This window comes from Kwoniella europaea, chromosome 1, assembly GCF_036810445.1.
Source record: "Kwoniella europaea PYCC6329 chromosome 1, complete sequence".
Lineage (NCBI taxonomy): Eukaryota > Fungi > Basidiomycota > Tremellomycetes > Tremellales > Cryptococcaceae > Kwoniella > Kwoniella europaea.
The window spans coordinates 9,665,387-9,692,691 of NC_089487.1; the positions used below are offsets into that span (position 1 = coordinate 9,665,387).

At 44.2% G+C, this 27,305-nt stretch overlaps 8 protein-coding genes across 8 annotated transcripts; 2 read left to right on the plus strand and 6 right to left on the minus strand.

Moving 5' to 3' along the window:
- Nucleotides 1–44: 44 nt before the first annotated feature.
- V865_003686 (uncharacterized protein) lies at nucleotides 45–3,134 on the minus strand (the record flags this gene model as incomplete). Its single annotated transcript, XM_066227475.1, has 15 exons — nucleotides 45–140; nucleotides 222–342; nucleotides 407–513; nucleotides 588–809; nucleotides 875–984; nucleotides 1,062–1,101; nucleotides 1,167–1,282; nucleotides 1,355–1,423; nucleotides 1,481–1,598; nucleotides 1,659–2,060; nucleotides 2,137–2,238; nucleotides 2,300–2,441; nucleotides 2,536–2,636; nucleotides 2,694–2,748; nucleotides 2,836–3,134. The coding sequence occupies 15 exons, from the start codon at nucleotides 3,132–3,134 to the stop codon at nucleotides 45–47; spliced, it is 2,100 nt and encodes a 699-aa protein (XP_066083572.1).
- Nucleotides 3,135–4,061: 927 nt separating this feature from the next.
- V865_003687 (uncharacterized protein) lies at nucleotides 4,062–6,444 on the minus strand (the record flags this gene model as incomplete). Its single annotated transcript, XM_066227476.1, has 14 exons — nucleotides 4,062–4,292; nucleotides 4,370–4,516; nucleotides 4,584–4,649; nucleotides 4,711–4,749; nucleotides 4,829–4,867; nucleotides 4,942–4,977; nucleotides 5,049–5,111; nucleotides 5,166–5,207; nucleotides 5,264–5,317; nucleotides 5,377–5,397; nucleotides 5,463–5,852; nucleotides 5,918–6,097; nucleotides 6,171–6,251; nucleotides 6,331–6,444. The coding sequence occupies 14 exons, from the start codon at nucleotides 6,442–6,444 to the stop codon at nucleotides 4,062–4,064; spliced, it is 1,503 nt and encodes a 500-aa protein (XP_066083573.1).
- A 2,813-nt stretch (nucleotides 6,445–9,257) lies between these two features.
- Nucleotides 9,258–11,735, plus strand: V865_003688 (uncharacterized protein; the record flags this gene model as incomplete). Its single annotated transcript, XM_066227477.1, has 5 exons — nucleotides 9,258–9,355; nucleotides 9,571–9,704; nucleotides 9,774–10,647; nucleotides 10,709–11,108; nucleotides 11,187–11,735. 5 exons carry the CDS (start codon nucleotides 9,258–9,260, stop codon nucleotides 11,733–11,735), a joined length of 2,055 nt encoding a protein of 684 aa, XP_066083574.1.
- Nucleotides 11,736–12,413: 678 nt separating this feature from the next.
- On the minus strand, nucleotides 12,414–14,959 carry V865_003689 (uncharacterized protein; the record flags this gene model as incomplete). The annotated part of the gene is made up of 6 exons (XM_066227478.1): nucleotides 12,414–12,603; nucleotides 12,683–13,317; nucleotides 13,382–14,065; nucleotides 14,143–14,233; nucleotides 14,301–14,377; nucleotides 14,465–14,959. The coding sequence occupies 6 exons, from the start codon at nucleotides 14,957–14,959 to the stop codon at nucleotides 12,414–12,416; spliced, it is 2,172 nt and encodes a 723-aa protein (XP_066083575.1).
- A 986-nt stretch (nucleotides 14,960–15,945) lies between these two features.
- On the minus strand, nucleotides 15,946–18,362 carry V865_003690 (uncharacterized protein; the record flags this gene model as incomplete). The annotated part of the gene is made up of 9 exons (XM_066227479.1): nucleotides 15,946–16,242; nucleotides 16,320–16,379; nucleotides 16,460–16,932; nucleotides 17,038–17,224; nucleotides 17,276–17,340; nucleotides 17,400–17,578; nucleotides 17,689–17,793; nucleotides 17,881–18,030; nucleotides 18,145–18,362. 9 exons carry the CDS (start codon nucleotides 18,360–18,362, stop codon nucleotides 15,946–15,948), a joined length of 1,734 nt encoding a protein of 577 aa, XP_066083576.1.
- An 834-nt stretch (nucleotides 18,363–19,196) lies between these two features.
- V865_003691 (uncharacterized protein) lies at nucleotides 19,197–20,276 on the minus strand (the record flags this gene model as incomplete). The annotated part of the gene is made up of 5 exons (XM_066227480.1): nucleotides 19,197–19,355; nucleotides 19,469–19,646; nucleotides 19,719–20,101; nucleotides 20,165–20,186; nucleotides 20,248–20,276. 5 exons carry the CDS (start codon nucleotides 20,274–20,276, stop codon nucleotides 19,197–19,199), a joined length of 771 nt encoding a protein of 256 aa, XP_066083577.1.
- Nucleotides 20,277–20,662: 386 nt separating this feature from the next.
- V865_003692 (uncharacterized protein) lies at nucleotides 20,663–25,325 on the plus strand (the record flags this gene model as incomplete). The annotated part of the gene is made up of 13 exons (XM_066227481.1): nucleotides 20,663–21,067; nucleotides 21,174–21,319; nucleotides 21,387–22,628; nucleotides 22,681–22,852; nucleotides 22,907–23,083; nucleotides 23,143–23,379; nucleotides 23,450–23,536; nucleotides 23,589–23,696; nucleotides 23,751–24,553; nucleotides 24,642–24,756; nucleotides 24,848–24,935; nucleotides 25,007–25,116; nucleotides 25,197–25,325. The coding sequence occupies 13 exons, from the start codon at nucleotides 20,663–20,665 to the stop codon at nucleotides 25,323–25,325; spliced, it is 3,819 nt and encodes a 1,272-aa protein (XP_066083578.1).
- A 140-nt stretch (nucleotides 25,326–25,465) lies between these two features.
- V865_003693 (uncharacterized protein) lies at nucleotides 25,466–27,130 on the minus strand (the record flags this gene model as incomplete). The annotated part of the gene is made up of 5 exons (XM_066227482.1): nucleotides 25,466–25,629; nucleotides 25,693–25,927; nucleotides 26,012–26,667; nucleotides 26,737–26,925; nucleotides 26,983–27,130. 5 exons carry the CDS (start codon nucleotides 27,128–27,130, stop codon nucleotides 25,466–25,468), a joined length of 1,392 nt encoding a protein of 463 aa, XP_066083579.1.
- Nucleotides 27,131–27,305: the final 175 nt, after the last annotated feature.

Consider the following 27,305-nt stretch of genomic DNA (forward strand, 5'->3'; position numbering starts at 1 on the left):
TCTAATTTGGTAGTTTAAGGTATATACGGACCGATGATCGCTGATTAGGAGAATCTCGAGAAGATACTAGTTCCGTATCCCATCAACTCGACTTCCCTCATGGCTTCCTGTAGGTTGTTATGGAAATGAGAGGCACCGAGCTATAAAGTAATAAGAATGTCATCAGGTTGGACCATGTTCTCATTTATACGTCGATGTGGAATATAATAAAATTGACTTACAAGTTCAGTCATTCCTACAATTTTGAATTTATCAATCTGACCAGGTTTGATCGAGGCGAAATGCACTCCCACACCTCGTTCGTGATACGCTCGACTGAGCTCAAAGAGAATTTGAATAGCCCTATCGAATACATTGATCAGTCCGTAGGCATCTTACTTGTGAGAAAATTAATCCTCATACTCACGATGCGTCGATCTCCTGCACCTCTCCCATATGCATGATCAGCGCTTTTGCAGATTCTCTTCGTGGTTCATCGGAAGGATGGGATTTCCCATGACCATAGAGCTCAAGCTGGAGGAGACAATGTCCGCCATTAGAAAACTTTCCTTTCATTCAAGACTTGCAAAGCCAGTAATAGTACTCACTCTTCTAAGACGTTCTTTCAATTGACCAGTATTGGCGAAACTCAGACTCTCCCTGATTCTCACTACCAAAACACCCGGGATCTCTTCTTGAGCATTCTCATCTTCATCTATCGGAGCCCATTGGTCGGAGCCGGGTAATCTACCAATAATCTGGATTCTGGGCTGTGAGGATTTCTGGACTACCAAGATGAGAGATAGGACTACTGAAGCTACCAGACCGATCTGATAGACAACAATGTACGAGTTAGTGAATTGACCAAGATCATGATGTATGCGGATAAACTCACTTCCATAGAGAAGAACAATGTCAGGATGAAGGTTCCGGTCATTTGCATGAAGTCCGTCCAGGCTCTCATCTTATAGAAGTAGTGAATCTCATGAGGTGCTTCAGCAAGGACTAAAATGGATGTATGAGAAACGCATGATCAGTCCGGGCATCTGCTGGATCAGTGTCTGCGTCGCAATGTCACTTACTGCTGTATACCACAAGGGTAATGATCACTGCGAGCGTAGCCTACATATAACATTACAGTTAGTAATGAGGGACAAGATTAACATCATATGAGGTACTATACTGACCTTTGGTAGGAAGTAGAGGTATGGTAACAGGAAGTAGATAGACAGGATGATTGCAGCACTAGCTACCATACTTGACATCTGGGTTCTCCCACCTGTTTGACCATTCAACCTCGATCCTGTATAATGTACGATATGGCATGTCAGCTCCAGTCCCTGAACTTCGGGTCATACATTGAACCTCAACTCACGAGTGATAGATCCGAAAATGGGTATACAACCAGTAACCGTCAGAAACGAAGAAGCGAGATTGGTAGCACCTACAAAAGCACCCGCGTCAGCTTCATTCTCCAATTATGATCCTCCTGCTCGCTCACCTAGAGCTACCAACTCCCTATTTGGGCTAACCGCATACCCATATTTCATAGCGTTCTCCCTGGCAGCAACGATCGAGTCCACCACACCAATAACAGCCGAGACGAAAGCGGTAGGCAACTGCTTTTTGAATCAGCACTCCCGCGGATTTTATGGCCTCAAAAGCAGATTTTTACATACCGTATAGTTGAAATACTTCATTGCCCTCTTATTTAGTGGCCATCCGAAAGGTACAGCAGCTTCACCTTTGATCTGACCTAGAATATCTACCCCCTTTTTCTCCCAATCCAGAAAGGCGGAAAGTACAGTCGAGGTTACGCATAAAACCAAAATCTCAGGAATATACCTGACCCAAGTCCCACCAGGTCGCTTGACGGCTTGCTGCTTAATTACTCTAGCAGCGATAAGGAAAGCTAACGAGGTAAAACTTAGTATCATGGTGGGTTTGTTCACGTGATCGAGGTGTTTGAGAGTGAAGATGAGCTTCTGAAGTGGTAAGGTAGGTGCGTCTTCGGCGTTTTCAGGATGGGATAAGACGTGTTCCATTCCTAGCATTGGAACTAGTTGAGCTATGAAGATGATCTGTAGGGGAAGTGAGGGTATTCAGTTCAGCTGAATCTCTGTCAGAAGATGACATTTCAACTGGAGGATCACTCACTATACCAACAGCCGTGATAAACCCATGCAAAAGTGCTCTAGAGAGGACAACATCTAAGAAACCGAGACGAAGCAAACCAAGGATACTGGTGATCAGACCGATCTGCACACAGACTGTCGTTAGTAAGAGCCAATTAAGTATAGATTGACGAAAGCAGTCTTACCTGGAAAGTAGCCATGACCGATAGAGCAGCAGCATTTAATTCTGGATGCTTGGGCTTGTGATGTGGATCTCCGAATACAGCATCTTGTATCATCTGACCCATAAGGAGGGACAACGAAGCTTCTGGACCTATGGATAGTTGACTGAATGGATGAATATTGCATTAGTCACAACGACTACCTCGATTTGCCTATCTGTGAAATAGCGATAGAAAGTATTTAATGGTCATTCACTCACCGACATGTACCAAGTGCACTATACGCCAGAGCTGGTACGGCTGTTGACCAAAGACCTGCCAACGGGCTCAATCCCGCTAAACCACTGGCGTATGACATGGACTATTTAGGGTAATCTCATGAGCACTGTCGTTTCTTTAGGATACAGGTGGGTCTTACCTGTGGTATAAGTAAACAAGCCACCGATAATCCAGCTATCAAATCTCCAGAAAACCTATGACGGCTCCATCAGCTTACCAATTTCAATGAAAAAATTGCGAGCAGATTTGAATTATCCTGTTTACGAAGATCAACAACTTACAATGACCACGAATAATTAGGTAACCAATCCGTTATCGGTACATAATACTTTGATCTCTGCTTCAACTTTGCCGCATATGCCAAAGTAGAAGTCGATGTTTTCCTCTTAGGCGGTTTGTTAATACTTGATCCATCGTCACTTCCATCGTTTCTGCTAGTCGAATCACCAATGAGTAAAGGTGTATTTTCATTTACACCCATTTTGACAGGCTGGCGCTTGGACGATTCCGCCGATGCGAATAGTATAGCAGATGAATTACGCGTTATGCCTGAAAGGTGGTCGTCATTCAGAGAAGTCATCGTGGGCGTAAGTATAGTCGTATATATATGGTCACAAGTTGGTAGGAATAGGAGGATGAAAAAATGAGATGGCGTCGTGATCTTTTAGGGAGTCGTGGATCTAGAAATTTAATATCGTTTATAGTTGTGGTAGGTGGGTGATTAAGCGTTGATTCGAGAAGGTCTGAGGCCTTGAGATCTCGGCTACCAGGGCCACGAACCCCTCAAAGTTGCAGTATGGGAGGATGAAAAAGAGACTGAGTGAGAGAGTGTGAGAGAGTGAATGTAAAGTGAATCAAGGTGTTGCGCTTAAACCTGTGTCTGATGTTTGATGTTTTTGTTCGGCTAGCTCGCGTAACAACGTAATGACCCTAAACAACGGACATGTCCGAAGGATGCGATGTGCAGATCATCCAGGAAAGATAGACCAGTTAAAAAAAGACCATTTCATCCTCTTATCTCTACAATATATGCGCAGTATTCAACCACTTCTGTGACATATTCCCGTACGAGATCACATGAGTGAACGGGCTGAATGTCATCAGCTACCACGTTCGTATTCTTCACCATTCTCTTCATCTCAATACTTGTAACGTCAGCAAATGCGAGTGCGATGGCATGTTGAGTCTCAGGCTGGTCTAGTGAGAAAGCGATCCTGCCAAGCGATTGGATTGAGATGAGACGTCACAGTAATCAGTCCCTAAAGCGAAGTAAACAGGATGGTGAGTAAACATGATGGTGCGATGCTCTTATGTAAAGCTACACAATGCATATTTGACATAAAGTATATGCGTAACAATGTAGAAGGTCCGTTCTCCCATTTCTTCTGAAGTTGCATTCCAGCTCGTCTGAGACACCCACTCGACGCTAAGCTTCAGTTCAGCAACGATTCAACATGTAAGCATACTTGTCTTCCATAGGCCAAAATGGATAGAGCAGTTGACATACTTATGCGGCACCGCCACCCAAGAGACCTGCCAATCCCGTTCCACTTAATAAACCCTCCAAGTCTTGAGTGTGATCCCCGGAAGATCCAGAAGATAAGAGGGTACCCAGATTTTCTCCAAGTTTCTGTAGCACCGCAGTAGCATCCGAGCTTCCTGCTGCTTCTCCAGCTGTCGCTGATTCTTCCTCAGCACTAGCTTCGGCTTCAGCAGCTGCAGCGGTAGCTTCGGAGGCCTATATGACATCGATCGAATCCAATTAGCCCATCTTCTTGTAAGTTTATAGCTAAGGCAACATCGAACGGAACCCACCTCTGTAGCGGTTTCGGTGGCAGCGGCTTCTCCTTCTCCCTCGGCAGCAGCAGTGGCAGTAGCAGCAGCGTGGGTAGCAGATTCAGCAGCAGCTGACTCGGCTTCACCTGTAGCTTCGGCAGCAGCTGCAGTAGCCGTGACGTGGGCCTGGTAAAAAAGCTCACAGTGAGCGATCGAGCAGTCGCCTGCTTGAAGAAACTCAGCTCAGACTTACTTCGGTAGTAGCAGTGGCTTCTGCAATGGTCGCCTCAGCTTCGCCTGCTATCTCAGCAGCAGTTGCCTAATCATCTTATCAGACTGCTTCCACAATCACCGGGAACTATAAGAGCTGGTAGACTTACTACTGTTTGGGCAGCTTCCTCAGTAGCTGTTGCCGTCTCCTACCCGAAGGGAAAGAAATAACGGAAAACATGTCAGCCACACTGCTCTATCATTCCCGACATGAGGATGGCATCTCACTTCAGCAGCACTAGTTTCTTCGGCTGAGGCTGCAGTTGCCTGAATAGATTATCATATCTGTCAATAGCTGACATACCTCAGGTTGAGCAGATGAAAGTCAAGTTTCGACTTACCTCAGCCGCGCCTTCAGCAGCTTTGGTGGCACTAGCCTGCCAATCAAGATCAGGATGGAAGAATAAATTAGTTGTCCTCTTCGGTTGGCTTGGTTAAAGCGACTCACTTCAGCGGTAGAGGTAGTCTCAGCAGCGCCAGCTTCCTCTTTAGCGGTCGCAGTGGCTGTTGCCTGTACAAAACAATTAGCTAATATGTTTCCTCAAGACAAGAGAATGAGGCTTACTTTGGCAGTGCCAGCTGCTCCTTCAGCTTCGGTAGCGGTCGCCTAATCAGACATTATCGATGAGATCACTGTGAAAATGCATATTACCTGATCCTCACCTCAGCAGCGGCTGCCTCTCCTGCTAGCCCAGCTTCGGTAGCAGTAGCTGTGGCCTATCAACCAGATTATGTTGATAAGCAATTGTAAGTGCGAGGATATGAGGACAACTTACCTCAGCAGCTTCGGTTTCTTCCTATATATCCATACGACACATTAGCAAGTGTCAATACAATAAGAAATGGGAAACTTAGAACTCACAGCAACAGCAGCAGATTCTTCGGCTTCAGCGGAGGTCTCTACAGCTCCAGCTGCCTCGGTGGCGGTAGCCTCACCTTCGCCTTCAGCAGCAGCGGTGGCGGTGGCTGCTTCCGTAGCGGTAGCTTCCGCCCCAGCTTCGGTAGCTTCGGCAGAGACAGTAGCTATACCTTCACCTTCTACACTTGTTTCAGCAGCAGCAGTTTCTTCAGCTGCTGTTGCTGATTCTGTAGCGGTCGCTTCGGCTCCTTCCTCAGAGGCGGCAGTCTCTTCAGCTGCTCCGGCAGCATCTTCAGTTGCAGTAGCTGTGTCACCTGCAGTGGCGTCGGCAGTTGCTGAAGCATCGGTAGCAGCAGCAGCAGCAGAATCTGTAGCACTAGCGGTAGCGGCCGCCTTGAGATATTTATACACCACGTCAGCTTTATGCAGATTCCCATAAGGAGGAAAAATCGACATACATCACCTGCAGCATCTCCAGCTACTGCACCTCCAGCAGCACCGTCCACAGCCCCACCAGCTGCTCCAGCAGCAGCAGCACCGGCATTGCCATTGCCATTACCATTGCCTCCTCTGTTCCTTCCACCTCGCCCGTTCCCACCTCTGTTTCGTCCACGACCACCTCCTCGTTGTCTTTCGAACTGAAATAATCGCTGAGGTTAGGAGAGGAACTGGGTGATCATCGTGGGATGCAGGGATTATTGGGTGACTCACTAATCCATCTCGTTTATCTGTACCGATAGAGGAGGTCAAGGATCGAAGGTAATTCGATTGATCATGATGTCTTTTCATTCCCTAGGTAACGAACCGTAGAGTATCAGCAACTGCATATCATGAAAGTCAGAAGAGAAAGAAGAGAAGAAAGTGAGTTTACATCTTGCAAAGCTTTCCTAAAATGTTCGTTGGTGTTAGTTGGTGGAAGTACAAGCCCCTGAGCGAGGAAAGGAAGGAGGAAAAGAAGAGTGAATAGTTTGGTCAATTGAGTCATCTTGAAACTTTGATTCTGGATACAGGTGATATGGAAGCCCTGTAAGAATGATACACTACTGTCGGGGCAAATGTAAAGGTTTGTTAGGTTGAAGATTGGCGAGGAACAGAAGTGACCAGCACTACAAAGTGATTTTGTTGGACGAGACCGTGAGAGCTGAGCTGAAATTCGGAATGACCTTTGAATACTATAGAAGAACCAAAAAAAAAGAGCTTGAGAAAATGGAGTAGAATGGAAAAACGATGAAGTGAAACAAGTATAGAGGGTCAACCTCGTTTTGGGTGTTAAGAAAGTAGAAAAACAAACAGTTGTTGGTGATATTGGAGCAAATCAATTGCTTGATATTATCAAGGTGAAGAGGCAGCTCATTAAGATGAGAGGGGCTTATATACCTTTCGCAGATCATGCCGGGCGTATGTCGTGATACGTTGTAACGTTGTAATGTGAGTAGTACGCTGTACGTTAAATCGGAAATGGTTGTCAAGGTGATAACACATCAAGATAAAATGACGCATAGCATTAGTATGAAGTATCCCTTCATGTTACCATGGTACATTCGTTTCTCTGGAGATATACGATCTATTCTCATCGTTTGTCATGTTTAGTAAGATGCGATATGCTCTAGTCCAAAAACCATCCTCTGTTGTTAAGACGAAATCAATTCAATCTCATCATTCTGCGCAACTAATGGGACGCTCTTCACCGTTGTTATGGATATTGATATATCAGTGTTTTTAGTACGGTATGTCACCATGAGATGAGTTATAGTCGGGCTTGCCATAAGGTCGCAGCGCGACGAACTGCGATTGATGGCTTACTACGATACCTAGTGATCCTACGTCCCTCTCATGTTCTTTTCACGTCTAGAACAAACCCTCAATGCTAAAGGAGGATGTATGAGCGTCAACGACTCGCAGCGAGGACACGAACAGGACTACACTCACATTCACGTGTCAACGTACAATCTCAGCTGTATCGAACTGACTCGCCGTCTGATCAATGACTACATTGACACTCTCCTCACGGAATGATCGTCATGCATTTACCTATCTGTTTAATGTCAAGGTGTATCAATCTCACTCAAAGATCGTCAACAATCTTCAATCTGCCGTTGAAGAGAGTTCAGTTAATTCGAGTCCAGGCACCAATCATCCAACCCCCTGTCCCTGATGTATCATATCATGATGAACATTTCGAATCGCTCGTACTCTTATTGTTCTTCCATCTCACTTTGTCGATCCCATCTCACATGAAGGTCTATTGTTCTTCGCTGGAATGGACAATAGACGAGATGGCCCGATATGCTTTTCGTTCAGCTCGGTCCTCGAACCTCAAAATTGACGTCAAGTCACAAGCCACACTTCGTGGTCGGGAGCGTGTACCACGCACGTACCTCTTTCTCAGCGGAGTTCAATGAATGAATGAAAGAAACACACAAAACAAGTCTGTGTGTCATGATCACAATGAGATTTGGATGGACAAACAAAGGACAAGGAGAATCCTCTTCCTTAGGTCTACCTAAAGATGAAACGTCGTGAACCCTGTTATCTTCAGGGGGTTCAACCAACCCAAAGCCCGAAGCTGTGTAGAAGAACATTGTTTTGAAGGTTAGTCAACCATCAGTCGACCATCCTAGCTGTTCGGATTGATCGCCTTTGACCGATCAAAGTTGTGCAGACACGCACAATCGGAAATACACAAACACACGAACAACAACATACAATAACATACAGTCATCATCATACAACACGTCCGTCATCTGTTCAACCTTATTCCCATCTACCCATCTTTCATCACGAACAATAACAATAAACCGATAAACGATCTGGTACCACTTTGCCACCCCCTTATTGTCACCTTACCAAAAACATATCTTATTGTTTCTTATTGTTGTAACACAAGACAAAACACATCAAACAATCAAATCAATCAATCAACCGACACAGCTTATTGTTCTTTCATCTGTTTAGCTTCAGCTTTTGTACTTTGTACTCTGTATCCTATACACACGCAACCTGTCCTTCTCTCGATTTACTCTCTCGAAAGGTATTAAATCAGAAGCGGCAATCGATTATTTCGCCTGACCTCTCTTCTTCTACCGACATCGATATCACGATTACTATTTATCACACTTCCGCCTACCCCTTAACACGACTTTCCAGCTTTTCACACAAGAGTTAGTCAGAGTAGGTACTCTGCCTGTGTCTGTACACTTCCTACTCATCACACAAGATCGACATCAAGCCTGATCAATCGATTATCCGTTCAGTTGATTCAACCGAGCATATGCTCTTACCTCAATTCCCCCCACCTGATATAGACGAAACGATATATAAAACATGCCTCCTTCAAGATCATCTCGATCTCTCTCCTTTCCTTCCTCTTTCCACCAAGACCATCCTTCACCATATACGTATACGTATCCATCTGAATCAATCCCAAGGCATCCTTCTACTTCGCATCGCCTCTCCTATCTCTCTTATCCAAATAACATACCTTTGTATTCACACAGATCGAGTAGATCAAGTACAAATCGTACGGATTCACTTGACCTGGCTTCTAATTCCAATATCACTTCATTCCCAATTGATTATTCAAACTCTTCCCTTTCTTTTGCTTCATCAAAACGAAAACAACCCTACAGCTTAGACGCAAGGAAGATCACAACCAATCATCAAAGACGACATACCATATCTGATCAGATAGCGAACGATACATTGGGTAAATCAATCTTTGATTGTACTTACATCCTTACCTCACCCAAAAAACGATTATTCAGCGAGGTCGATTACCGAGATTCTACACGACCCAATATGGTATTTCAATCTCACACCAACTACATCTCAGCACAGCTGCAGGTGAAATTGGAGAATGAAGGTGTCATTGACATGCTTGGTGGACCCAATACTGGGTGAGTAGTCAATCTTCCTTTCTCTGGTCATGGTTGACTTAGCATAATGGGAATGTGGATCTGGATGTGTGACTTGATATTGCCACCCGGTTATGATGGCTTACTCGGCCGATATATGTGTTGATGAATGATGATCAAAGGATGTGTTTGTGATGAGTGATGTGTGTATATCGAACGAAGCTAATGTAACTTACACAAACAATCACCTTGAACAGTACGAGCTACTCCTTACCTGGTCATATCATCATCTCCTTACCCGCTTTACCCGCTCCCTTGGAAGGTAGATTGAGAGAAGTCAAAGATTTGAAGATTGTCATGGAGGGCAAATCAGAATTCTGGGATGATCATGGTGAGTACAGACACGATATCATACGATAATCGACTATCAACTGACTCTTATCGGCGATTGCGGCTAAAGGGCGATACACACCTATGAGACTATACAGTACCACTCTCACACTGGCTACTCCTTCCAAGCCACTCCTTCTACCTTCGCACGATCCTAGCAGAGCTTATGCCCAAAGGATACAACTCGCTGTCTCCTTCGATATGAGATTACCAGGGTGGTTACCTCCTTCCCACGATTCGGAAATGACTACCATCTCTTATGGTCTCATCGCTCATTCGACAATAGGATGGACCGAACCAGCTACTACCACTTATGCTTCACCCAATATCTCTTCCTCGTCCTCTTCTTCCTCCCACTCCTCATCCGATAGTGATGTCTCAATGGAATGTATCATTCCGGTTCGCCCAGTGATCATGAAACCGAAATCATCCAAACCATTCGAATCGATATTCGGTAATCACTCTCTCCTCGCTAAATCATTCGAGAAATCATCCTCCAAATGGACCCCTTTCACCATCCAGAGGCACCGAATGCCTTCAGCCGTTGTTCCATACTCTCAAGGAGCGACAGAAAGACATTTCACCCTCAGACCCGAATCTGATAGTACAAGCCCCGTAGAATGTGTGGTTACGGTACCTGATTGGGTAGATGTCAATGGTGAAGAGAAGAGCTTGAAAGTCAGTTTGAGAGTGAGAGCTAGGAAGCCCGTGGCTGAACCTATGGAAGTGGACACTCCTGAAGCTTCCTCAAACGGATCTACTTCTACCTCTACTTCCTCGTCGTCAGCAGCAGACGAAGAGGGATCTGTATTGGGAGGCGGATCAAGAGAACTGGCATCTATTCCCATGGAGAGATCAAGTGGAAAAGCAAAGAGAGCTGAAAGTGATTTATCGACATATATCCTTGAACTGGGTATGGAGGTGGAGGAGACTGAGAGGTATTCGTGAGTCGATGAGACTTGTCACAATCAAAAACAAACACTTAAGCTTATTCATGGATTATAGATCGACACCTTCCCAGTCGTTCACATCATCCTTCCCACTTCCATCTGAACAACCAACCCGAAACTCCTCAGTGAACCAATTGATATCGCCTCGAATGGGTTATGCGGATGGCACAGGGAGCTTCTTGGGGTACGACGAGCGACCGTTCAAGGGAATGAGAACGAGACAATGTTTACTCAGCGATGATGGTAATCAACGAAACTTCTTTTTCGCCGATAAAGGTTTGGGGTTAGGTGATAAGTGGCGAAAGGTCAATGTTATCTTACCTATGCCAAGTCTGGAATCTGGAAAAGGACTAAGTACGAGACCCCAACCAGAGTTAGACGGACCTTTCTTGAGGATCAGACATGATTTGAAAATTAGAGTGGTCTGTAGGTCTCCGGGAAGTGAGGATGATACAGTGAGTCTGGATCCTAGTGATCAAGCTGTCTGTTAATCGAGTCAGTGTAACTAATTCAGATTTGTTTTGATTCTATAGCAAGTAGTCATACTTTCCACCCCAATCAAATTCGGTACACGCCCATCAACGATGCCATCATTCAAAGATAAACCTACCCCTCTCCCAGCATATATTCAACTATTCCACGAGAACGGTGATTTGAGAGAACGTGATCCTCTCCCCGTCTATACCGGTTCCACTCCCACTCCCAGTCCACCTGCTACCGAAGTTCCAGTGCCAGATACACCTGCGCCAAGTTACGCGTCCTTGTACCCCTTGACTACTCGACCTTGCTCTTCCAGATCACCTTCTCCGTCAAGTTACGATGATTCTGCTAGTGTCGCTTCTTCCTCTGGTTCCTCAAGTTTAGGAAGGAGGGAGAGAAGTTCATCACCTTCTCCTTCTTCCTCCGAGGACGAACCGGAACCCGAACCGATGGATATTGATAGTATAGCTTCCTCGTCAGATGAAGATGATAGAGTCGAAAACAATAATGGTAGAACGAGAAGTTCGAATGGTGGTGGTGTACAGGTGCAAAGTAGGAAAGTCGCTAGAACCATCCCCAGAGGTATAAGAACGACTGCCTGATGATAACGACTTGACATGAACATTGACGTGTTGATATGATTTGCTGGTTCTTGTATTGTACATACATAGCATCATTTTGATTTTTCGGTTTTTTGGATCTCATACATCACATACATTTATTGTACTTTCTAAAGTTGTTTGTTCTTTTCTCTATACATATATATCTGTATATCATCAGCATCAAATTTTAATCATCGTTATATCCAATCTATGCAATTTATGAAAATGCAAACTCTCCGTACTGAACCTGAGATTTTTCGGACACACAAGGCAACAGGAAGATTCTTTGTAAAGTATATTTCCGTATTTATACCTCCCCGTTCGATCAGTTATTTGTGGGATATAAGATATATATTATACATTCATGCACTATAAATATATATATTGCAAGGTATTTTATCGAAAAAAAGTGATAATAAAATATGATCAAGAAAGAAAAGATAAGTATATAGGAAAAAAAGACAAAAAGGTAAAGTGGGAGGATTAAATCGTCTCTGAAATGGACAAACCAGTTTTCCAGCTTTGAGACGAGAGAGAGAGAAATCATTTCCAGATAAGTAATGCGTTGAAAGCAAGAAAGAACTCAATGAATATCTGGGTATCTAAGATAAAAAAGGTATATATGGAATTCTGAATATCCCAAATTATTTTTATTTCGACAAAACCTAAAAATCGAATTTAGAACGAAGCAGCTACTAATTCCTCCGCGCTAGCAATGACCTCTTCAACATTCATCGTCTGTTTACCGTATTTCATACCCAACAAATCTCCCACTTCGTCGCATGCCCTGAGGATTAGGTCGATATCGTTCTTGGTATGCGAAGCTGAGAGGCAGAATCGGACACGGGAAGTGATCAAGGGCGTTGCTCTGTGTATTCGATCGACATACTGGTCAGCTCGACTTCTGACCAAACCAAAACAAAGAAATAGGGGAGAAAGCTACTTACGGATAAGCCACAACAACCACTACGATAGGAGTCTTATCAGGCCCCAAACGATCCAACATCAACTGCGAGAACCAAGGCATTTTACCAGGGTTGTAAATTAATAGAGGAATGATGGGTGAATCTCGATGTCCATAGACTATGAATCCCAATTTTCTCAAACCACTTGATAAATATCTTGAATTGAATGCTAATCTCCTCAATCTCTCTCTACCTTCCGTGCCGTTCAAAAGGTTCAACGGCAGTTTCATCCATGAAGGTAAGATGTATGCTGGTGCTGGTCCATAAGCTGTAGGTCGAGAGGAGATAGACATGGTATCTGATCGATCATCGATGATATCCGCTGGAGCAGCCAAGGGAGGAGCAACACCCATGATAGATCCCATAGAAGCGATAATTTGAGTTAAGACAGGAGGAGAGACCGATTCGGCATAACATGTCGCGTGAGATCGTAATCTCAGTCTATCCATAATTTGCTTGGACCCAGCAATGTATCCACCAGCAGCTCCGAATGATTTCGTGAATGTTCCCATGAGAATATCGACATCACGAGGATCGACACCGAAATAATCACAGACACCTCGTCCGTTAGGACCCATCGCACCGATAGAGTGAGCTTCATCGACGTAGAGGTAGAACTGACGAAGAATATACGAGATCAGCATGTAAAGAAACGAAAAAGGCATTAAAGCATCAACGCACCTTGTATCTCTTCTTCAAATCAATCAGAACCGGTAAATTGACCAAACTACCTTCCATCGAATAAAGACCCTCAACAATCAACAGGATCTTCTTCCATGGTCGATGAGTCCTAGGTTGACCTTGAGATATAACCTCTCTCAATATTCTCTCCAAATCATCAACATCGTTATGTTTGAATGATCTCAGACTCGCTCCCGATAATCTAACACCGAATCGGATAGAGGCATGATTAAACTCATCAGAGATGACCAAACAACCTTTACCGACCAGAGCAGGAATGGTAGTAGAGTTGGTGGCGTATCCCATCGAAACGACCATGGCTGATTCTTGACCTACAAAACGAGCTACTAAATTTTCAGTCTGGACGTGAAGATCCAAGGTCGAAGCATCATGTCGAGGTCCTGCACCGGAAACTCCGTATTTCTTGATACAGGCTTCGACAGCATCGGCACATCCTCCAGTAGAAGATGCGAAACCCAGATAGTTGTACGAGGAGACATTCAACGCTCGAGTGGTGGTACCGGTCAAATTGAAAGTTTTGTTCTCATCTGTAGAAGCTCGATCGTAGCATACGATAGACCTTCCAGCTACTCCTGTGACGGGTCGAGCAAAACAATCTTCGAGTCGCTGTTTCAATCGACGAGTGTAGAATGAATCGAAATCGGAATTCAAGGCAGCGTAACCCTAATCAAGTGAACAGAACAAAGTCAGCTCATCTGTCAAACATGCGCATCTGCTAGGGTGTTGGAGGAGTGACTCACATTCTGAGGCATGAGATGAGCGTATTCTGCAGGTCTGAATCTCTTACCAAAGAAATCCCTCATGTGACCAATGACGATGAGGAGGATGTAACTGGAAATGGGCATTGTTAGGTGAATCGGTCCTACCCTGATGGTTCGCGAAAAGGGATTCTACTAACCTTATGTAAGTGGTCAAGAGGGTGAAGTAAGGAGGACGAGGTTCTTCAGCTGGATGAATAGGTTCATCCGTGTTCCACTGTGTTTCGAAAATCGTCAAATTAGCATTTGACCCCATCCTCACTTCCTGACGGACAACTGCATTGATTGTGCGATTCTCACTCACCTGACTTGTCCATCTCCAATTGGGATTATTACAATGCCCAAACTCTGAGTGTTTTATTGTCGATTTCGTGTTGACGAACGGTTTCTCCAAATAATTCTCATACACTTTCGCTATATCTTCACTGGTGAGATGCTGATTTTCCATCATATACGTACCGCTGATGATGGAACTGGCATAGGACGAGATAGTACTCTGATCAGAGTAATTGGTATCTTCATCAGAAGAAGAACCGTTGTGGTTGTTGTTGTTATCAGCAGATGAAGCGTGGGCGTTGGAGATGGAAGTGGTAGGTGCAGAGTGGTGCGGACGGGTCAAGACGTTCAATAAAGATGATCTTGCCGTGATCGTTTGAGTCGACGACTCCTTGGCTGAAGAAGAGGGTGAAGAGGAACGTAAGGAGATAGCAGGGAAAAGAGGTCGAGAGGGCGGTGAGGATAGGGATGAAGGTGGGGTGGATGTTCCGGATGATCCTGAACGTCGAGTAGATCGAGGCATGTTGATGTCGACTGTGACTATTACTATGTGTATCTATGTAAACTTGGGTTGATCACGTCGAATGAGAATGAAAGTCGGATCAACCAGGATGCAGGATGCAAGTGATCTTGGATACTGTCAAGAGACGTCGTTGATGCTGCTGACTTTCTTTTGATCCTTTGTATATTTTTGGTTGTTTTTCGATGTTTACTTTGGATCCCTACTACTTCTTTCTCCCCTCGCGCGTTTGTTACCATATACTAAATAAGTCGTGTGTGTGCTCTTCTTGGTTGATATATGTATACCTTGTGGAAAGTAAAGTGAAAACGATGCGAAACGGGTATACCAATAAGAAAGAGAGAAGAGAGAAGAGAGAAAGAGGATTTTGGGCAATAGCAATTGAAAACAAAGCTAATTCACCATAGAAAAGGATCGGTGCTGTTGTATATGCTTGTGAGAGTAGAAGTGACGATCTGTGCGTCTCCTCTCGCTTTGATCCCACCCATGCCAACGGGTTTCCTACGGCCTTCGGTTTGGGAAGGGGAAAAGGTCTACGCGGACCCCGATGACAAACAAAACGCTTCAATCGTGAATACTGCAATTACAAATCCCCTTCTAAATCGGACTAGGACATTTGTAATTGAAATCGACGATTTACATTACAAATCTGTTTATTTCCCCATTTGATTAGATCCATAATTCCCAAGGGGCAGGGATTTGTAGTCTAAATTTTCACACGCGTCTTTTACGTTGTGTTGCCTCCGTCCACCCAAAATAAATTGGTAATCAGAACCATGTAAACAAATCCATCCCACCCTGTGAAACGCGTTTTCCAACGGACAGTTGTTTTTGTTTTCCTCATCAGGATCGTGCAAGCAAATCAGATGGATGGTTGAACAGATATATATGCACTGTACAAGTTGATATCGAGATATTACCTGTCAAAGAGAAAGTGAGATAAGAAATGATTGTCCGTTACATCCGCCTGATAGCCCCATTCGCAGTTCCTACTGTCCATACAGTTGCCAATCGTATTTGGCCTTGTCACCCCAAAATCCCTCTGGACAACTACTGATATCTCCACCACCTATAGCCAAGACGTCGTCTTCTGAAGTATAAGGCGGCCAGTTCTCGGAACTCGAGCCTGAGCTCACTTGAGGAATCGTGGCTCTTTTGAATGGCCATAACCAGAAGAACCATTCTCTGAAAGATCGACGACAATCGATGTTATCCCGTTTGGTAGTTGACGGTGAGGGGTTGAGAGTGGTGATGAATGATGTCCAGTATGAGAGAACGTCTTCTTCCTATATACCAAGAACCAAACTGAGAATCAGTGATTGAAATGATTCTGTACTGATGAGGTAGGCAAATAACAACTCACTAAAGAGGTTACTCCATCTGGAGTATCAGGTGAAGTACCGAAAGTAGGATAAATATCATCCTACAAAACATTCAATCCCAATCAATTAGCTGAATGCTTTAGCATATGAAGGTCCAACTGCCAGTTCATGTTATACTCACTTCATGACAAACCTTTCCTTTCGATTTACAATACCCATGATCCTTATTGGAAGGGTACGTAACACCTTTATTCCACTGACCTACCCATACCTTGCCACCATTCCTACTCCACCGCTTCGCAACATCCCTATTGGGGCAAGTCCAAGTACCCTCTGTCGCTGCTCTCTCATACGTTTCTTTAAAGACATCTCCACCTTCACCATACCCCGTCGCATTCGGTAGACCATATTCTTCCGAGGAAGATAGGATCTCTGCTCTCTCGGAACCGATAGTCGCTGCTAGTGTAGCGTAATAACTATCTTGCGATAATGCTACTGGTGCAGGGAAGAGCTCGGAGACAGCCGTACCTGCTTCGTTGGCCACCGTCGTGATGAGTAGTGGAATATCCCATAGAGGTAGGTCAGAGGGGGAAGTGAATAAAGAGACGGTAGGGTCGGAGGGTAAGGTGGGATTACCAAATGTTGGACGAATGGCTAATTCATCAGGGGATCAATACTGCTGGTCAACACAAAATTCACAAGATAGATGACGATTTGTGTGAAGATGAGGGGGTCGGAGGTTGATTCCACTTCACTCACGCATAGATATGGGTAATCCCTCAATCATCAACGGAGCAGTCGAAAGCAACACGTTCTGAGCAGTGATAATGGAAGCTGAAGGAATACCTTGTAGACATTTCAGGTCGGTACATTTATTCATAGGTTCCTGACTGTAGAACGCATTTTGTAATTTGGTTGTAATGGAAGTTGGGGAATTCCCGTAACTCTAACACGAATGGAACTTCAGTAGATGATTTAGGTAAGTTCGGTAACTCACCATTGGATCAGATTGTATAATAGCTCCTCTGAATAATCCTTTCGCATCCGGTACTCCCAGCAAAGCTACATTCCAAGGTCTATCAGTTTTCAATATCGTGGACAGGTCGGTACAACCCACTTACCTCTGATTAAACCTGCTCCACTACTTTGTCCACCGATCGTCACTTTATCTTCATCACCACCCACGAAATTTATCCCCCTCTGGATCCCTTTAAGGGCGAGTATGACATCTCTCAAGCCTAAATTGGGATCTGAGGATAATGATGCAGACGAAGGAGGTAGGAAACCTAGTACACCTAGACTTTCGGTCGAGCAAGCAGGTCAGTCCCCATATCAGCCATGAGAACCATAGGTCCGGTAATTTCAGAAAGAGGGTAAAGGTGTGAGTGGTCATATAGTAGAAATACTAACCGATATTGTAGGACCACAACTATGATATTCCCTTTTACAGCCAAATCCGATCCGTCCAATCCAGGTGCAGAAGCTGATCCAGCGATATATGAACCTCCGTGTAACCTGAATCACCCAATGTACAAATCCACATTCAGCTCGAACATACTATCGATTCGTCATTCATACAGTATAACATGTATATGGACTCACCATACGAAGACAGGTAATTTCGAGAGAAGAGTAGCTGATTGAGGGATATAGACAGTGGCGAACAAGCAATCTTCAGATTGTTCATTGCCCGATACGTAACTTCCAGGTGATTGAGGACAAGATGGTGGAAGATCCGAGAAGGATTGATTTCTATTCAAGACATCGCTGTCAGTGTCAGTGTTAGGATCAATGTCAACGTGACCATCAATGATGACAGTGATACAGTACATAGGATGAACCAATTGAAATTTGAGTTTCACCTACTTGATATCACCCATTGCCAATTCGCTCTCACCCCATCTCTCTGCCCTTCCATACCTTACTGTATATCTACATGCTCCATCCGATGTAGATAGACCTTTAGCTACGATACCCAATCCAGTGAACGAGCAGTGCTGAGTAATTTCGATAGGCGATTTAGAGTATGTTGGCGATGAAAGGAAGAAAAATGAGAAGAGGAGTAGGAGGGGAAGAGTGATCATGGGTAGGATTCTGGCGCTGGCTTTTATAAAAGAATGAAGAAAGTGAGATCGATTGTGATATGATACTTCTTCAAGTCTTGTATAATGGTATGACCAAGATGACCTAAATCGATTTACAGAAGTGATTTGATGATTTAGGCTGTCCAAAATACTGGTATTGGTACTAGTATTACAAAACTGGTCATGTCGAGAACCAGAAGAAGAAGAAGATAACTCGAAATGGTGTATGTCGTATTGATCTTCAAACACTCTTCTTCCCACTAACTCTTCCCCTTGTATGGTACCTAAACTCGTACCTATCAGATCATCGGAGTCATACTCGCAGGATCCGTAGGGCGTGTCTATGATTATACCTTCGTCAAGATCCGAAGACCGCTTGGCCATAGCGTCAACCATATCACCATAAGGTGAGATCTTGATGATGACTCTACAGGAAATGTGTCATCAACAATGAGAGAATACGCTAAAGTGTAGGTTAGATCGTGTGTTTTAGTGTATATAGGTGTGTATCAAGTTGATTGACTGTTTCATCAGAGATAAAGATGGTCAGTGCAGATCAGTGACACATGAGGTTCAGTAAATCAGTGATATGTTAGCATGGCAGGCATATTCAGAGGTCCCTGCGACATTCCAGAGCGGGATGAAAAGGAGTGGAAGAAGTACAAGTATCACGAACAAAAAGCATTTCATCTTTTGAGATCTGACGATGAAACCGTTCAGGGGGTAGCCATACAAGCGGTGAGGTCCGATATACAGTTCCTGCCCATTTGCCAAGAACCGGACCAGCTTTATTGGTATACTGTAATGGATGCATTGAAAAGTCCCAGAACATAACTATCTCTCCTGCAATTCTATAGCCTCAGCTCTAGGTCCAGTACCACTGGGACCGGGTTCCTGATTCTCTAGTAAATCTTGAGTCTGGGATGAACCAGATTCTACATTGGGTTGCCAACCTATATCTAACTCTGAGCGCATCTCCCTTTTCACGCAGAGCTGTCATATTCACAGTAAAGTAGGGAGTCAGTCACGACTGAACGCCCAATCTGTTAGAGAGTGAGGAAGGATAGCCCTGATAGTCTATTGCGGGGGCCGAGAGTGACACTTACATGTTCGGAGATCACAACCATCACTACCGCTCCTATTATCTGGATCAACCAGAAGAATATAGATGTAGGAAACGAAGCAGAATAATAGGTAGTCAAAATGAAATGATTGAATATCAGGGTAAGGGAGAAATCCAATATATATGTCGGACGGCGTATCAAGTAATATAGAGGAGCGATACTGTATATACAAATAAGCAGCAATGTCATTCACGTCTCCTCCTCAAGTCGTAATAAGGGTGTCATTACTTACTCAATCGCAAACGTCACCAGCCATACCCCGCCCAATACCCAGCCTCTCTTCCGGTCCACTCCATATTCCCAATACTCATCGTACGCCCCTTCTTCCTCTTCCATGTCCTGGTTATTCTGGGGCAGGTCGTCCGCGGAAGAGGGTACTGCTCCAATCTCTTTACCTCCTGCCCAAGCACCTCGTAATTTCCTCAAACCCTCTACACCAGGAAAAGAAGTTTTGGATATAGTCGGTTTCGCAGCCATCTCACGCCAGTCCATTATGTGCGATACGGTCGATGGGCCACCGGAGTAAGAAAGTAAGACGGGGGTGGTGAATGATGTGAGGATTGGGGGGATTAGAATTGATAAAGTTAAGTAATGAATTGTTTGAAGCGTTATTATCTATCATCACGTGAGATCATCAGCAACAAGGTAGATATTTGTCTTGACCGGAGTGGGATATACGATACGAACTTGACATATTATCCTGTCGAGGGTCAATTTGATTAGTACTCTTACTCGACTGCGTTTGTATGATCATCACTCACATCACCGGGTCCCAGCCTTGTACCCTCATCTTGGCTGATTCACTTCGTTTGTTTGTTGCTTGTCGCTGCAAGACTGTGGTGCGCGTACGTGTCTGGGATGCTAGGTATATTGAGATGGCCAAGAAGATGATCTACAGTTGCGATATCCATGTTGACGAGTAACTCATGACATGGTGGATCGCGGAGTATCGTACAATCTCCGTGATTCATGCGTCACTTAAGGAATCGATGATCACCTTCAGTCTGAATTTTCATCTAGATTTCCTCGTTCCACAGACACATAATAGAAACAACAACTAACGAAGACATAGGAGGACCGCCTGAGAAAGGCCTGACTCGCCAGGAAGAGATATACATTTTGATTCCTCTCACGAGAACGACTTTCATGGTCTGTAAACGACAATATCATCTCATCATGTCGAGCAATTCCAAGCTCGGCACCCCAATCAAATCCTCTACTCCTGCTCCTCTTCCTCCTTCATCGGCTCCCCCTCCCCCGCCACCACCAGTAATACCATCAACATGGCTCACACCCTCCGAACAGCGGCTGTTCTTCACTGCTATTTTCGGTTTAATCGAAATTTCGAAATTGTGGGATACATTTTCACCATTGCTACACTTGGATATAACGCCAACCTGGTCGTCTAGCTTGAAGATACAGGGTCCTTACTCGGTCATAGGATGGACAATAGCTGAGATTGCGGGGTTATGGCTAGTGGGTATGTTAAGGATACCGATGCTGTCGCCGTCGTATAAGCAGTTGGTTATGCTAGCTGGGTTGAGCGGGCTGGTCAATTTGATATGCTGGTTGATTGTGGAGGTAAGTGATATGCCTGTTTATCAGAACATACGCATAATAAAATGATGTTTCGGTATCCTTGTGGTATGCTCGGCTCTCAAGCAATATGCTGATTTGCTCAATATAGCCCAGCGCCGCTTTGTTCACAATCAACGTTGTTGGTCCCGCTGCTTTAGGAGGAGAATGGTATTGGAATTGGTTATATTCCCTCAAAAGATATAGCGAGCCATCCCATCTGGAAGGTATGCATAAGATTAGACTGTTGCCTTATAGGTATGTCTCTCATATTCTCATCTTAACAATACAATGTGGACACATCAAGCTCACATCGCTGTCATAGCACCGCTACCCTCAATCCCCTTTCTCTCTCTTACTGTATCCCTCACGATTCCCATGAACCCCTTCACATCCCAATCCTATTCAACAACTCAATACCAGAAGAAGTCACATACTTCGTTCGATCGCTCGAGACAGGTCATGCCACCCTAGAGAAAGTATTAGGCAGTCAGATGAAAAGAGCACCAGCTCGACCGCCAAGATTGCGCATAACAGATGGAGATGACGACTTGGAAGATGGAGATGCTGAAGAACCCGAGACAGATCCATTATCAGCTTTGATCCTTCGTTCAGATCCTAAAGGAAAGAACACAAACAGTCTAGAAATGGAAAGAGCTAAATTGCCTTCGGTCAAACCGGCCGATTCGATGGCTCTTGTTCCGAGGAATCTAGCCTCTTCGCAGAATGTCCTATTCATTACCGTAGATAAACCAAGTTTGATCACTTTGAAGAGTGTCACGGATGTAAGAGGAGATAGATTCCATATTACACCTCATAGAGAGGCGATCGTAATTGAATGTCCAGCCGGTGGACAATTCATCGAAGAAGAAAAACAGAACAAGTTGATCCTTAAAGGAGATAAAGCCAAGACACCTGAACTGAGATGTGTAGGAGAAGAAGAAACTGCCAAATTCCAAGTGAGGGGTGTTGGACCACTGAAAGTTGGTTGGAAGAAAAGATCAGGAAATAAGTTTGATACTGGGGTGATAGAAGGTATAGAAGAAGATTTAGAATCTGTTGATGATCTTGCTTTGGTCCGAAGAGACAAAGTTTCCAAAACTCATGTTGTTCCTCTTAGAGTATCACACTCTCAACCTGGTACTTTCACACTATCGTTAACATCCGTCACCGACGCTCTACACAACACGTATAGTCCTTCTGGTCATTCTGCTGAAAAGGTCTTCAATGTCATTCCCCGTCCTTCGGTAAGGTTCGATTGCCCCTCGACTATTCAAATGCTTCATAATCAGAAATCGAATATACCCGTACAAGTGGTAGTTGACGGAAATTTGGAAAAAGATCTAGAAGTAACTTATTCCTTTGAAGCCCTTGACGGAAAGAAGACGACTAGAAAATTGAAGGTATCGAAGAAAAGGGAAGATATAAGTGTATCGGAACCTGGTACATACACTCTCAACGATGTTGAGGGGCCATGTGCAGGAGGCGTGATGGAGCCTTCGAGCTGTACTGTGCAGATGGTGCCGCTACCTACAATGGATATGAGCGTAACTACATTGCATGAATGGTGAGTTGCTGTCATATCAGGGTGGAGTCAGCTGATAAGGTATGATTTACAGTGCGATGGATGTTGGTGCGACTGCGGCATTCGATTTCACGGGATCACCACCTTTCCGATTGGATTATACTGAACAGCGTAAAGGTGGAAGAGCTAGAACTCTAACAGAGACTTTCCACACCCATCATGGATCTGTTGTTCTCCGTCCAGAACATGAAGGGGAATATACCTATGTAAGCTACTCCAGTGACTTGTCGTCTAAAGGTTGTAGCTGACAGGTATGACAGACCTTCACATCACTCAGCGATAGGCGATACAAAGGTGTCAAACTTGATAAATCACCTATCAAGCAGACTGTACACCCATTAGCCAACGTCGATATGACGGGTAGAATAGGAGATACGAGGAGACATACCCTTCATGCTTGTTCAGGTGATCAGGTTGACGTGGACATCGAAGCTAGGGTAAGTGATCGAAGACCGTTTTTTAATAGAGCCGAAACTGAGTGCTGGAATGTCTATAGGGTATCGCACCTCTCAAATTAGCTTATGTCAAATCATGGTCGACCCGATCTGAGAACATCACTATACCCATCAACACTGGACGATCTAAGATATCTGTACCTGTTCCAGATGAGCTGTCAGCTAAGAGCGGCGCGAACGGTAAACTTACCATTGCCTTGGTTTCGATCGAAGATGGCAATGGGTGCGTCAGGAAACTCACTACACCTGCTATTGAGGTTGATATCAGGAGACAGAAGGTACGCATTCCTTTCCTCGAACTCTATGGATACTCCAAGGAACTTTTTAGCTGATAAGGGGTTCTTGTAGCCTACTGCCAGATTCGCCAAGAGCCAAAAGGTTACAATCACTGAAGGCGAACTAGCGAAGGCGCCATTGAGATTGACCGGAGAAGCAGTAAGCTACGGTTTATATGAGAGGACTCGTCGATAGCTGACACCTTTTTCAGCCTTGGGATCTCACCTACTCCATCAACGGCAAAGACCGCAAAATCACCGTCCGAGATCCCAACAACCATCTCAGCTTATCGGAGAAAGGAGTATACAAGCTTGTCAAGGTGAGCTGCATCATCCAGGATCTTGAAAACACAGCTGACATGGGTCCTCCGCAGATCAAAGATGCCCATTGTGAGGGTGACATCTCCCCTATCGACTCTACATTCGAAATCGACTTCAAACCCCGTCCCGTGGTCTCACTGCAACAGACACCGGGTATATCCCTCTCTTCGCCCAACTCATTCAAGCACAAGAATCTCTGTGCAGGACAGGAACAGCAGGTCGCCTTGAAATTCACTGGCCAGGCGCCATACGAACTCAACTACGCCTACACTTCCGAAGGGAGAGTATCGAAACATAAGCTCAAGAGCGCTCAGGAAACTGGAATATTACACTTATCTAGTGAACCTGGATATCATCGATATGATTTCACAAGTATCGGTGATGGTAATTACCCTAATACCGAAGTGAAGATTTCTTTGGAACATTCAGTTCATTCTAGACCCTCTGTATCATTTGTCAAACAGAATACGAAATCATTATGTTTAGATTCCAAATTGGATTCTTCAGATGCTAAGATACAACTTAAAGGATCGGCACCATTCAAACTACATCTTTCAGTTAGGAAACCAGCTTCTACCTCGATCAAAACCTTCATTGTGGAGGATATAAGAGATAATGAATGGAGATTGAATTTACCTCAATATGAATTAAAGGAAATTGGAAGACACGAAATTACGATTAATCGATTAGAAGATTCATCAGGATGTGAACAAGTGATCAATGACTCGGACGAGCTACGGACGATAGTGGAAGTGGTTGAAAGTGCTCGAATAGTTGCGGTCGATGAGAAAGTAGATCTTTGTGTGGGAGATAGTTTGGATTTCTTGTTACAAGGGAAATCACCCTGGACAATCGAGTGAGTCTAGCTAGTCAACCCCTCTTTCGTAATAGTGTTTAATGTCGAAGAACGAGACGAGGCTGACCTGATCCATGTGACGATATAGATACGAATGGCTCAATAAGAAACATAAAGTAACTTCGTCAGCGTCTAGGTTCTCGAGGTTTGCTGAAGAGAAAGGTGTGTTCGAAGTGAAATCAGTCGCATTGAAAGATAATCAGGTGAGTTAATTGATCGGTACTTTCATATCTTGCCCCTGCCTTGAGTCGGTCACTGGTGGTATAGCTGATGTTCGTGCTGTTCTGCCCTTAGTGCAAGAGACAAGTCGAAGGTATGAAGAGGACCGTACATGCCTTACCTAAAGCCAAGATTGTAGAAGGCGAAGATAGTTTGAGAGAGGGTAAGCGTTTCTCTATGCACATGTGATACGATCAACGTAGAGAATCCAGCTGATAAAGAATCGTTGTATAGGAGATGAACCTGCAACTTTTGCTGTCCATTTCACTGGAACTGCACCGTTCTCATTTACGTATACTAGATCAGAACAGTATGGATCGAAATCCAAAGTAGTCGAAACTCAGGTAAATACCCTTTCCCTCCTTTTCTGTTCTCTCAAAGTCGTGAGAGATTCTGTAAAAACTGATATGGTTCACTTGCCTAGACGATAACGGATATTTGGGAGAACACATATACGATATCGTCTTCCTTACCTGGTGATTATGCTGTAGTCGCCATATCAGATAAGTTCTGTAGATATCCACCTATCTCAAGATCAAACAAGGAGAGATAAAAGTCAAAGCAAAGAAAAGTAGAGAGATGTAGCATATATGCATTGCATTGGTCATTTCTTGTATACAGTTACATACAAATATTGATTGAAAGGTATATGAGTGCGGGGTATAAGTTGGTCCTTGACATTGGATAGCCTTCTTAGCTCGATATTTCCGTGGTGTTTATTGACGATATAAGATCACCAAACATCCCTGGAGAGAGGTCTAACAATGTCCGATATTCATCATCTCTGACTGAAGGAACTTGTTCAGATAACTCTTTGAAGATCTGCTTGATCAGTGTTCGAACATCAATCTCGATGTCTGATAAAGATAGAAGAAGATCAGCTTTGCTTGTACCACCTGATATTCAACCACGGAACTGACCATCTTTGTTATCGTTAATCTCGTCATCTTCATCTTCCAGCCCTCGTTTCTCTTTCAACTGTACCCACAATCTACAGAGGATATTCAATATCTGACCTCTCCATCTTCCTATCCTACCCGTCTTTCGCAATGTCCTCATCACTCTCAAAAGACAGCGCAGATTCGATTGATAGTGAGGTAAGACCAAAGCTGTAGGAGGGAATTGTAGCGGTTGAAGTAAATTTGGAATTATATTCTATATCCCACAGAACGATATCATATCAGCTGATCCGTTCGCATTCATAATTCACATTATCCGTTGATTATGTGATTGACTCACCTTTAACCACCTTATTATACCTGTTCCCATAACTTCCATCATACCTTCTAACATCTCATTGATATTCATCAACACTTCTCTACCTTCCAGACCAGATGGTGCGTAGGTCCATCCTTGAATCATACCCTTTTCTATAATCTCACTATAATATTCCGTCCTTTTCTGAGATTGGGGTTCCGTACATTTCTGAATTACTTTCAAGGTAATGTGTAATAAACCTTTTAAAGGTGGATTACTAGATAATGATATCGTATGAATTAACGAATCGATGAGTAATTTATCTATACCCATTCTTTTCATCAGTCCTTCATCGATTTTATCTACCCATATGTCCAATATCTCTGCTCCTCTAAGACGATAAGACGGTTCCCAATCATCCATCAATACCAACGTGGGAGGAAGTATCAACCCTATGTTCTTTTCGAAATCGACAGGAGACAGGTGCTGAACAGAGTAAGATAGGAGGTTGATAATTCCCCATGAGGATGGGTCTTTGAACGGTTGTACATCGTGTAGGTCTATGGAGGAGTCTGTACCTCCCACTGGACGACTGAGGGCTCTGGAAGAGGACGAGAGGGATGGGTGGGAAGCGAAATATGGTTTGAGAGTTGGAAGGATGAGGAGTGGGATAGAGTTTGATAGATGAGGTATAATACCTATATTGCGCGCACAAGATAGTAAGCTCCCCATTCCTGACTGGATCTATACCGGGAACTTTAGCTTACCTTGTATTATTGAATGTATCTCTACAGAAGACCATGGATCTCTGATGCCATTCAGACGAAGGACGTTTTCCATTAATCGTAATTGAACCTCAGGTTCTATTTCTTCCCAGTATGGATGTTCCACTTTCTTCTCTACTTCGTATAGGATATCCAGGGACTTGTTAAGATATCGTGACAGACCAGCGTCATCTATAGGTGCAGTATGGGTCAGTTTTTAGATTTAGTTGAAATTAGGATGCGACATACCTTGATTCGCCATGAATCCCGGGACCAACTCAGCTGGGACTGTCAACTGCTTAGTCAGTCGCTCGATATCGATCGTCAGCTGATCCTTGGAGATTGATTTGTCTTCCAAACGGTCACCTTCAGCTGTGATATCCTCTACTATCGCCATATTGATCTTGCCTTGAGGGAAGGTTATGTATGATATACAAAGGGACAGGTTCAAATGTTGTAATTAACGCTTTCGAGACATTCCAAGTTGATCTCGAGAGATAACCGATCAACTGCGGAGGTCGCCGTTTGTTTCACGTGTCATGACCCTGGAGCGAACAACAACGTTACGAGTG